General features: G+C 49.4%; 1 protein-coding gene across 1 annotated transcript in view; it reads right to left on the reverse strand.

Moving 5' to 3' along the window:
• The window catches only part of LOC118083553 (gamma-aminobutyric acid receptor subunit alpha-3), a 38,851-nt gene extending 26,632 nt beyond the window's left edge, over positions 1–12,219 (reverse strand). The window contains exons 1-2 of the mRNA XM_088664711.1: positions 11,798–12,219; positions 1,964–2,094 (exon numbers count right to left, since the gene is read on the reverse strand). Coding sequence (XP_088520837.1) covers positions 1,964–2,052 — 89 coding nt within the window. The 5' untranslated portion in view covers positions 2,053–2,094; positions 11,798–12,219. The remainder of the gene's footprint in view (positions 1–1,963; positions 2,095–11,797) is intronic.
• Positions 12,220–12,477: the final 258 nt, after the last annotated feature.

A 12,477-nucleotide genomic window follows, 5' to 3' on the forward strand; every position in this document is an offset into this window, starting at 1 on the left:
CATCTTTCTGTCCTGTCCCCCCCCCCCAAATCCAGGCATGTGGATTTTCATTTATTTATTTGTCATACTTGCTGTTCCCCAGAGATAGGAGTGGTAGGGTTACATGGCACCCTTTTTACATGTTTACTTTACAGAAGTCTCACTGAGAATTGTGAAGTTGCATTTCTTACTGTGTTAAAATGCCATCATCACACAAACTGATTTCAAATAAACAAACCATCAAATCAACAAACAGGTGATTCTATGATTCTATAGGAATGCTTTGATGGTGTTTCTTGCTTGGCAGGGGATTGGACTGGATGGCCCTTGTGGTCTCTTCCAACTCTATGATTCTAGGTGGAAAATAATAACCTAAGAATTCTGTGTACATTGCCTACCATGACAGTAGAAAGGACAATGCCATCTAAGGGCAGCTGCCAGAGAAACTAGCTCACCTTAGCTCATGGGCAAGTACAACTTGTACTTTGTATTTGTGTGTGTGTGTGTGTGTGTTTTGAAGGAGTTCTGTTCCGGTACATCATGAGCTGGTTTTATCATTTGCAACCCAACTTGGATCTGTTCTCTTAGACAAAAGTATCACAGAAATGCACTCAAGAAATAACGTTTGTGCTACCATCTTCATGCAGGCACCAGTAGCATGGGAACACTATTTAATCATTTTATTTAATATATACATCTAAGTGGTTTACTAGAAAAATGAAAAGCAGCAATAAAAACAGTTTAAAACATTTAAAGAGATTTAAAATTAGCAGTAAAAAAAAGATTTTAAAAGGTCAACATCTACACATGCTTTAAGCAGATGCTGAAGAGAGCACAGAGAAGGTGCCTACTTGATGTCCAGTGCAGGCCACCATGGTTGGAGGTGCTGGTGTGGTTTTTTTTCATAGAATCATAGAGTTGGGAGAGACCACAAGGGCCATCCAGTCCAAGCCCCTGCCAAGCAGGAAACACCATCAAAGCATTCTTGACAGATGGCTGTCAAGCCTCTGCTTAAAGACCTCCAAAGAAGGAGACTCCACCACACTCCTTGGCAGCAAGTTCCAATGTCGAACAGCTCTTACTGTCAGGAAGTTCTTCCTAATGTTTAGGTGGAATCTTCTTTCTGCTCCACTGCTCCGTGTCCGCTTTTTGTTTGTTTGTTTTTGCTGAATGAGATATGAAGCTAAAATCCTTGTGAAAGAGGTACCATACCGTCTTCTCTGACCTGGCACCATCCAGGGATCCATGATGGCTGGGGCTGTTGGCAGCTGGAAGACATCAGGTTGGGGATAGGGAAGACTGTTGTCCTAGGGGCACTCTAGGCCAGAACTACCGCTCCTCAAAGGCTCTCCCAATGTCATCACTTAGACAGGAATAGAAAGCTTCTGCCTCCCCCTTAAAAGGGGAGGGGAGGGGAGGGAATTCAGGCAAACACTCTCTGGGCAGGTCTCCCAAAATGGAAGAAGAGGGGCACTTGCAACTCCGGGTGATTCAAACCACTGCTCTTTGTCTCTATGGTTGCCAGCTGCTTTTTGTTTGCTCCTCGAAGCTTTCCAGGTACCTGGTTGGTCAGTTGCCTGCAGCTGCCCACAGTGTGTGCAGGATTCCATTTTGGACCCTGGCACTTCTACTGCCTCTGGAAAAGTCCTGACCATTATGGCATGGGGAAGATCGCCTTGGCAAATTACTCAGATCAACCATTCTCTAGCACAGTCAGGAGAAAAGCTGACATGGAGAGTGGCTGTGTGGGGCAAAACGGGGTTATTGTTACATGCCTTTGCTGGCGATTTTCCTGGTTCCAAAGAGCCATGACCAAGACTTAGAGAGACAGAAGGTGAAACCTAACCAGGGTCCCAAAGCCTGCCTTACAGCCTCCCTCACTGCAATTGGGTGTTGCAGGTACAGTGAGGGAGAAGGAGTGCCCCTGACACTTCCTCACTCCCTCTGTGTTGTATAATAAACTCCCAGCCTCTTGCCACCTTACCCTTCTGCAGGGAGAGCATAAACCAGCAGTAGAATCCCAAGGCTAGTCACATAGAGTGGGGGTATGGCCCAGACCCTTGTCAATCCCATTGCTTCAGGGTGCAGCAGTGCTTGCCAGCAGAATGTCCACACCTGCCAAGGAGGAAGAGAAAAGAAAATGGTCAAGGGGACCAGCCACTCTCTCTGATGATGGAGGCCCTCTGACTAAACAGCCGATAGCTGCAGCAGGCTCAGAACATCAAGGGGAAAGGAGAGCACCAAGAGGTGATGGACCCAGGGCCGTCTCAAGCATGGTGGGCGCCCGGGCGCCGTGGTGCGGAGATCACTCTGGAGCCCCGCCCCGTTTCTTGCCGTGGCTGGTGGACTGCCGCGCGGCTCCGTGAGAGCTGGCCCTGGATGGACCCTACTGGGGCTTAGCCTAGTCAAGCTAGTTTCACCATGGCCACCTGTGACCCTACCCCTAGAGGTGGCCCTGGATGGACCCTACTGGGGCTTAGCCAGTTTCACCATGGCCACCTGTGATAGGAAGTGTGGCTTACTGATCTCAGCCGACTGGAGCCTCTGTAGAAAACGTGCCTGCCTTTTTTGATCTAGATCAGGAAATGAAAGAGGTCTTTCCTTAAACAATATCTGTGACATCTCATCCTTGACTCAGGCATCACAGTGACCACAGAGGTTTTGAAATGCCACACAAGCAAATGCATGTATTTATAAGAGTAAAGGCCACATCTCATCAGGATGATGACCCCAATACTTTTAGCACACTGCCACTGCATTCTCCAGGTAGGAGTCTGCATAACATGTGCAGCCCAAGTGGTGACTGTATACTGAAGCTCCTCACAACCAGGCAAATTCTGGCCCTTCCTTTCGTTGTGAGATCATTTCAGTCAAGGGCTCAGAGTCAGTGGCTCTAGTCCAGTTCATTCCTGCTGTTGCTCTCCTGGTCAGTGAAAATAGTCAGCATGCCATGTGAGAAGGTATGTGGTTTTCCTGGTAGTAGTGACAGCAACCACTATGAGGAAGGAACGAAGGCGAGAGAGGGAGGGAACTGGGCTGCCATGGTAGATGGTCACAGTTTAGTTTTGGTAGGAAGTGTTGGGTTTTGGGGATTTTTATTTCCTGTGTGTGTAAATATGCAGCTGGTGAAAAGGCCACAATTCATTCAGTATTGTGCTGGTAAACATTTTGCTACCGGGCTGCACCAGGCCATGTGGCATGACTTTGCCATATACTGCAGCATTTGCAAGACTGCTTTGCCTGGGGGTCAGGGGGGGCTACTTGTCCATTTCCCAAAAAAAGAGGAAATGCACCACCACAACCATAAAAATAGGACATAAATGTGCAGGTGCAAATTTAGAAATATTTCATTACTGTAATTTAAATAGAAATTCAACACATCCAGGGAACTGTGTGACTGCTCAGTCTGTGATCTAGGTGTTCCCAATCAACTGGCACTATGGAATCAATCTGCAGTTTCCGCCTGCATCTGTCTTTATGTGTGTCATTATGGTGGTGAATGAGGGCAGTGGGATGTGCAGTTGCTGTATGGAATAAGGCAGGTGGGTAAGAAAGTTAGGGAGAAGCTGCTGGGTGAGTGCAAAGTGGAAGACAAGTTGTGAAGGTTTTGATGGACTGAACCAACTGAAATAGGGGAGGAGTGGGAGCAGAAGTAGGATAATGTGACTAATATATTATGGATGCAACCTTCCAATAGCAAATTAACCAGCTAAAGTATTTGATGGGGACAAGTATTAATGGATAGAAGCACACTGGTAAGACTGAGACTATACATCAACACTTACTTCATTTTTTAAAACCATTTTGGCTCATTTGAATTTCTCCTTTAGGAAATATTGAGGAAGAACTTTCCTTCTACTGAGTAGTTCTTTTTAAAAAATAAAATGAAGAATAAGCTCTCTTTAAGTGCAGGGTGGTATTTTGGTTTGTAAAGGTGAGATCCAGCCAAGTTAAGCCTGTTTTGTGGGGTTTGCAACCAAAATGTAGACAAGAACAGGGCTAGTAAATGAAGAGTTCTTGAACTTCCTAGAGAGGACCCTTTGTGTGTGGTCACTTGCTTTGCCTCCTCCAGGCCAGAACTCTGTAACAAAGGAGACAATCCTTTGTATTTCCTTCTGCCTGTGAGGACACTCTCTTTTTCCACCATGCCTCCGAGCTGACCAGGCCTCTGGTTATCACTAAAGCAAAAAATAGGTATTTTTTGCCTCATTTTTAAAATTTGTATTTTTAAAGTAAAATTAAGTTAATTTTCAAAACAATATGATAGGTTAAGTTTTATTTTCTTTCGTTTGATGAATAAAAATAATGTCATTTATGATTTAATGTCAGCGAGTATTCAACAAATATTCAACTTTTTTAAAAAAAATCCCCTGGGTGCACACCATAATGAAATGTGTGTCTCAAGCTTGTGTCCAGCTAACCAACCTCCCTGAAACACTTGCGGGTGCCAGTGAGACATTGTCTGTGTATAAATACCTAAAAGGCCACCTCTTCCCTCTTGGGGGCTAAAACTGGAAGGGAAGTGGCCCTCTTGGTTTCTCCATTGCTGCCAGAAACTTGAGTTGTGTGTGTAGGCTGGAGAGAGAGCCTTCTCTGCAGCAGCCCCTAAGTTGTGGGACTCCCTCCCCACAGAGGGATGTATTGAATCTGGCGCCTTCATTATACAGCTCTTAGAGAGTGCAGCAAATGCATCTCTTAAACTCTGTCCTGAGCTTTGCTGCTGTTTCGTATGTTTGGGTTTTACAGTCATCCTCAATTATGCTTCCCTTATCATCATCCCTCATTATCATCATCCCTTGGGAACTTGGGTATAAATCAAATAAATAAACTGCTTTTGTGGCATTTCAGTTGATCCCTTTGGGGATCTTTTTTTCCTTTTTGAGTGTGCAAAATTTTTAGTAAGCTGAACGTCAAACTATTCAAGCAGTGTCCCGAAAAAAGAGGAGGAGGAGAATACAACATATGAAACAGCAGTGCATCATAAAAACAAATTTTAGATGTATTCACAAAACTGGTTGCAGATTAATGACAGTAAACCAGTAAAGCCTGTGTTTCACTATGCCACCCTATACCCCGCACATGTCCCATTAGAGAGCCCTTGCAAATCTGTGGCAATGCGAAAACATAGTTCTCTCTGTGCTCCACAATTTGTTACTGATATGGTTTGGGTGGTCAGCTGAAAGGAAGCATTTGAGTTTGCCCAAACAAATATCAGCATTGAGATCCTAGAAGGGAAAGGACTGGGGAAATTAAATGTGGCCACTTTCTCCCACCCATCCACTCAAGCTCAATTGTTCTTAGGTGGAAGAAGTGATGTCCCTAAGCAAGAAGGACCAGCAGCTCCTCCCAAGACAAACTGGGGAAGCCATGACTGCCTTTTGGAAGAAGGAAAGGGACAGAGTATCTCACCCATGATTGAGTGCACCCATATCACAGATGATGCCCATAACTGGGACAGGTATATGAGAGACAAATGCTGTTCTTGTTTTTTAAGGAAATAAGCTGTGCTGCTTTTATTTTTAAAAAACCTTCCTTCTCATTTCTGCCTTCCTTTTCTCTACCTGATTTCTCACTGTTATTCTCCTGAAGGGACTCTTTAGCATGCCTATCTCTAAGGAGGTAATTTATACCAATTCACCATGTCTCATAACCTCGCACTAAAGTAAATGAACAATAAAAAGACAACCCCAACCTTTTGAAATTCTCAGAATTTGGAAGCCCAGGTGCACAGAGCTCATCTGCTGGAGAGTGGGTGGGGGCATAAGTTCTGGTGATGGGGGGGAGGGAGGGACACCACAGGAAAGGCAATTTGGGGAATACTGGCATGCAAAGCTGCAGTGTTCTTGACAGCCATCGGCACAGGAACACCCTCCACAAAGAATATCACTCAGGACTGGCCCATTCAGAAGAGCATAAATACTGTAATTCAGGTCCCCAAGAACCTCAACACTTGTAGTTTATGCTGAGCCCTGAAAAGCTGTAGAACAAAATGTGGGGAATGCTGCTAAGAAATGCTGAGGAAGCCGAAATCATGCACCCATGTGGATAATATTTGCACCCTATAATTTTTTTATTTCCCCACAAGTCCCAACCACTCCCCAGGGGTCGACTTTGGTAATATGGTGCCCTGTACAAGGCCAACATTTAACACATCCAACTTTCTTGTATCCTTCCCAAAGCTGGGCAAGCATTAACTATGCTTTAGGAAGGGTGAAGGAGGACTCTAGGACCCTGTCAGAGCCCTCACACCTCCTTCCCATAGTAAGTGCTTACAAGGCTTTGGGAAGGAGGTGAGAAGGTGCCCTCTCTGTTCGGTGCCTTGTGTGTGGGGAACTGGTCATGCTGCCCTAAATCCGCCTCTGCATCCCCCCTGAATATTAAAAAAACCCCACACTATTAGTGGCTTTTCTTGTCTAACAGACCCACAAATCTAGTTAGCTGAGCCAGATGAAAAGCTGTATCAAGAGGTGATGAATTGCAAAGGCTCATCATCACACTTTAAGGTAGTCTGTAAGGCAAGCTGGGGAGGAGCACCTGTAGTGGGAAGATTATGAGGCTACCCTCTTTATTCCTTTCTCTAGTAGGAAATGGAATTTGTGACAAGTGAATGCAAAAGAGCACAAAAAGAGCCCTGCTGCATCAGGCCACCTAGTCCAGCATCCTGTTCTCACAGTGGACACCCATGAGAAACCCTCAAACAGGACCCAAGCCTAGAAGCATGACTGCCTCTGATTGTGGAAGAGACCCGAGCCATCATGGCTAGCAGCCAATGACAGCCTTATGTTCCATGAAAAGTGAGTTTTGGTACTCATGGTAATTAGTCTTAATAGCCACCTGATCAAGGGAAGGAGGGCTTTGTCTGACTCAGGAATCCAGCTGAGTGAGGTCCCCAGTTTATTCCCATTATGTGCTACCTTGGCAAACACAATTAGATGAATGAGTTTATTTCTGTTTGGGCATAATGCAGACCTCTGACTATGTGGGTGCATTTAGCAGATGCTGTTTGTCATACAACCAAGTAAGAAATATGACAACAGTTCTTTTCTCCTATGCTTCCTCACTCTTACATATTTCAGTTTGTTTTAGTTTTGGACCAAGCAGAATAAGAAGAACCAGATACTGGAGCATCATGCTATCTTTGAGATGGTGTGCCTATTGACTCTATATGTAGGCAGTGGTGGCTGGTGTGGTGGAAGGCAAGGAGACCAACCCAGAGCCAATGGCAAGCAGAGTCAACTAAGGGTTTGTCCACACTTCATTTTGTCCTGCTGCTTTCTCCCCAAAGAAAACTGTTCTGGAGCAAACAGAAATCCGGGTTTCCCCAGGATTCCCATTTGTTCTATCACTAAAGAGTGGGCTTTCCCTTGGAAAGCAGTGAGGTAAAGGGGGAAACAGCTCAGACTCATGCTTTCTGGGCATGGGAAAAGCAGAAGTGTGGACAAGTCTTAAATCTAGTTTGGTTTCCATTTTCTTCCTCCCTGCTGAGTTCTACAAGGGTAACCCTGAGACAGAGGAGGAGGTGGAAGAGGTGTAATCCTCTGGACCGGAGGGTTAACTGAGACTACCGTAGTGAGGCAGTGCCCTATCTGCCCGAATGGAGCCGCCCCAGCTGCAGTTGCTGGTGGTGACCAAGCAGTCTGCAGCTTCCCTTCCCTTGTCACAGACCCCAAGGGATGTTCCGCACAAAAATTAAAGAGCATCCAGCAACTGGATATATCCCTGGGCTTCTGGTACTTAAAGTCACCCATGAGCAGAAATGGAAATAGATCAGAACCATCTGGCTTTGTTTTATCTTGCATCCAGCTCAAAAACATCTCTAGAAAGGTAGCAACTGTATCTATGCTGAAGCCACCATGCACCTTGAAATCTTTTCATCGCATCAAGCATGGAATCCGGTCCCAAAAATAAAACCCAGACAAGGCGCATTGTGACTCTAATGACGTTAGCGGGAACTGGATGCCCAAACAGAGCCTTTCTCTGGTGACACCTGCCTGAAGGTGAGGCCGATGTGCAAGCCAGAGGCTGAGCAAACAGCATTTTCACCAAACAAAAATAAGACAACAGTGTGTGTCCTTTTCTTCCTCCAGGAGAGGACATTGATTCCCCGCCAAGTCAGTGGATCAATCTCCGCTTGGGCCCACTGACAGCAAAGCAACAGCCACTCTGCACAGGTCCCAGAGTGCAACCGCTACTCCAGGACACCAGGGGGTTGGGTGGGGGAGCAAACACAGGCCAGCCAGCCAGACTCACAACCCCTGCCACTGCAGACAAGCAGCTCTGACCAAAAACCACCCCACTCACCACCATGCTGCTGCACACATAGCAGTCATAGTTCATGCTCACAGATAGTGCTGAGCTACCAGATGTTTTGCCCATCCCCCCCAGACCCTCCATTTCTGCTCTTGACTGTCCTTCCTTAGGAAGGATGCTTAATGGAAGGGAAAGGGCATGTGGTGGACTTGTGGGTAAAGTCCTGCCCCTCTTGCGGTTGAACAGTAAAATAAGCAGGTCAGTTGGGTGGGGTGGTGGGGAGGGGAGGGGCAGCCATAGCCTCCAACTCCCCCACCTCTCCAACTCCAGGGATCCTCTGTCAGCTCTGTGGGGGGCAGGGGGGGTGAAGCACCTTCCCTGAAGCTGAGCCAGGCAAGTGGGTGCTTGACAAGACGATAAGCACCCCTTTGAACTGGGGCTCTGCTCCCAGTTCAGATTCATTCCTCAGATGTGGGGGTTGTCCAGGAGCTCTTTTCCAGAAGAGCATTCACCGGTGCCCTGGAAATGGGGTTTGGCAGAGAGGCAAAAGAGGTGAGAGTGGCAGCGGTGGCAGCAACAGCTCTAATAAGAAAGCAAGCGAGGAGGAAAGTGGGCGTCTTCAGCAGCTGGCTTATTTACTATGCGGTCTCCGTCTGTGTGTATAATTATGCCAGGATTCAGTCTGTACATCGAACTACTTGTTGTAAACATTTGGCAGGGATATACCCACAGAGGGAGTAGGATGGGTTTTCTTGCCGGAGAGACACAGCAAAAGGAGGTTGAGGGGATTCAAGAGGACAGCCAGGGGCATACAGGGTGGAATGGAGAGAGGGAGGGAGGGAGAGAGAGAGAGAAGCTGGCTCAGGAGGAAAAGAGCTCTGTGTGTGTGTGTGTGTGTGTGTGTGTGTGTGTGTGTGTTTATGTGTGTGTGAGAGAGTGAGTTGGATAAATGATTGAATGGGAAGGTAGGCAAAGGGAGCCAACACACAGCAATGGGAAGGTGAATAAAGGCAGCAGAAAGAGCAGCTTCAGGGAAGAAACGCATCAGCAGAAGCAGACAAAAAGCAGAAAGCGCTGGATGCAGCAAGAGCCGCCCCCACCCCCACCTCCACCCCCACCCCACCCCCGTGGCCAGGACAGGCAGGCATGATGTGCCTGTGGTAGTCGATGGCAAGAGGGGAAGAAAAGAATGTGTCCTTTGCAAAGAGCAGTGGCCTCATGCAAAGGCACAAAGTGAGAGCAGTATGTTAATGAGTGTATGTGAGAGAGAGCACAGGCAGTCACACATGGGGGACCCCCCTACTATCCTATTTGTGATGATAAATCAATGTCATTGTCCAAATTGATCACTTTCTGGTTAACCCCTTGCTCATTTCATCACCAAATAACACACTGGCAAGCCCCTGCTTTCTGAATCAGGTACTTCCTTGTACTATCTATGGGCTAGCAGCCCACCACCCAGTGCCCATCTCTCCAAAGTCTGGACTCTCAGTAGACCTCAGGACACACCACTGCTCTTGCTGCTCATTTGGCCCTGGAGCTGCCAGAGGACAGGGCAATTGAATCCTGGGTTGCTGGCTCATTTATCACACTTCCCATGGCAAAGCCAGAAGGGGCCTGGGACTTCCTGAGATTTGCACCGGCTTTGGAACTTCCACTGTGATACAGACCTTTGCCCAGGCATCAATGCAGAACCACTTGAAGTCACTAGGCTCTTCTGCATTTGCTGCTGAATGCAAGGCCTCCAGAATCCCAATAAGAAAATTGAATGGAGCAAAATGCTGTTGGAGAGTTCATCTGTTTCTGCTCAGCCTTTTCCAGTTTGCTACTGGGGCGGCAGGGGCAACCTTAGCTGGCACACTTGAGAGCCCAGCCATCCAACTCTCTCATCAGTCACCTGTGTGAAGCTGTGAAGTCTGGGCGGCTGCTGTTCTCTACTCCATCCTGGGTGTCCCAGAGCTATTTTTAATTCCCTTGGAACCTATCTGTGCTAGAGCTTGAGGTCGTGGGCACATTCATCCCAGGACTTTCACACACACCCCTTCCCGTCCCTCCCGCCCCACCCCCAAACGCAGCCTCCAGAGGCCTGGCTCTCTTGTCCCTCCCTCCCCCACCTGCAGAGCTTTTGCTCTTTTCCTTTCCCACCCACTCTGCCTGTATCCTAACCAGCCTCGCCCACCCACCATCCCCTGCCCTTCAGCCTCTGCTCACCACAGATCACACCTACGGTTAAGCCGTTCCTTCTCTGGCAGAGAGCCTGCGGCCCTCACAGTTCTCACCCTAAATCTCAGCGGTCTCCAAATCCCAAGACAGGAAACGTTTCTGGACTGGGGAGGGGGCGGAAAGCGCCAAGGCAGGCGGTGGGCTCAGTGGCGTCATCCACTTCCTGCCTTTGCCTGTTCGGCGTAGCCCTCCAGAGTCGTCCTCCCTGCGAGGCGGCTCCTTCCTCCATGCAGCCCAGGGCTATACTGACTGAGAAGAACCGAGAAACACTCCCTCCCCGTCCTTTGCAGCAACACATTAATCAGCCGTACCCAGAGGGCTGTCCGGCTGGGGAGACGCAGAGCGTCCTGGAAGCTGAGGGCGGGCAGGAGGGGGGCTCCACTCCTGGGCAATCCAGACAGTCCCTCTCACCAGCCGGCGGGCCTGCCTTTGGAATGGGGGGGCGGGCGAGCCCCACTGCGTTCATATCCTGCCTGGATCAGCCACTGCCGCCACAGTCAGCTTCCCGCCACCTGAGACAGAAGCGCCAGACGCTCGGGGGCGCAAAGGCAGGTCCACCGGGCCCTTGGAAAAAGCGTCAGCCAGGAAGATAAAGACGCGCCTCCCATTCAGGACCGTGGACAGCGCCGCGCCACATGCGCAGAGACCCTCCCAGTCTCCCTCGCACAATTGTCGGGGCCCCTGCTTTTTGCTAGAAACCCTCAGCAGCTCGACCCCCAGACTAGCCGACGCGGGTAAATCCAAGGCTTGTAGCGCTACGCCTCATATTCCAACCAAGTAAAGGAACGGATAAGGCGGCTGCCGCGCGCCTTTGTCCTCTTGGCTAACTCGTTCTAGCAAGAGGCCGGCAATGTGCGTTTTACAGGCTGCGTTGGGGCCACGTCAAGCTCCAGAATATTTGCAGGGCCGCCCGCAGGAGCGGGAGAACAGCCGGCCTTTGTGTGTCTCCCCGCGCCCCTGCCACACACATCTCTCTTTCCCCGACCCCTCCCCAGTTTCCAGATTGATCTTCTCCTTTGCAACTTTGCTGGGCGTTTGCTGCTCGCGCTGCACAGCGGCAGAATCCTGCAAGCCAGGATTCTGCTCGCCTTTTGGCTTTGGGACCGGGAGAGCCAGATAGTCACCGCACTCGATCGCTTCTCTCAGGGCCACCCCTTAGCTCTGCCGAGGAACCCACGAGCCCACTCCCACGCAGAGGAGGAGCAAATAAAGGCGCTCCCGCTCGGTGGCGAGGCTAGGAAGAACTCCGACGGCTGCTTGCAAGCGGGTGGTTTATCCCCCGCGACCCTCGACGCCAGCCCCCTCCCAACCCCGAGGAGCAAACAACCGAGGGCCAGGTCCTTACCTCCTGCGGAGCTGCTGGATCCAGAAACCTACTGGGGCGGCACTCGCGGCTGCTCTCTCTCAGTCCTGCCTTTGCGCCCCCGAGAGTCTGGCGCTTCTGTCTCGGGTGACGAGGAGCGGACTGTGGCAGCGGGTGATCCAGCCGTGGACAGATCCAGGGGAGGAGACGAACGCATTTAAACCTTGGGTGTTTCGGCTGACGCGCGAGCCTCGTGGTCTCTCCGTCTTCCAGAGGGTTGCAAGATCAGCCTTCTATCGCGACTCTCTGCTCGCTGTTACCCTGAGACTGACAATATGAAGGAAAGCAAGGCAGCCGCCTCCCTCCCCTCCTCCTCCTTGGAGGAGGGTTTAGCAATACTGTATCTCCCTCCCGTCTTCCCCAAAAGCAACAAACAGAAAAGGCGCATCAATGGCGCACCATCTACTGACTAGATGCAAAGCATGGGGAGGATCTTATTTCCAACCGCTCTCTTTTCTGCCCACACCGCTAGAGGCAGGCGGCTAGCCTAATGTTGGGTCCTGCATGGCCCACCTGGGACCTCAGTAGACAAGAGAGATCAGCAGGGGTGTCTGAGCCAGTCCTTCCAACAGGTTCCTTCACCGTTTCAAAATGTCCACCAGTAGACCCTGAAGTGTCAGCCAGACCCCACAGACCACCTTATCTTCCATAAAGGAGATGCC

This window comes from Zootoca vivipara, chromosome Z2, assembly GCF_965207765.1.
Source record: "Zootoca vivipara chromosome Z2, rZooViv2.hap1.1, whole genome shotgun sequence".
NCBI lineage: Eukaryota > Metazoa > Chordata > Lepidosauria > Squamata > Lacertidae > Zootoca > Zootoca vivipara.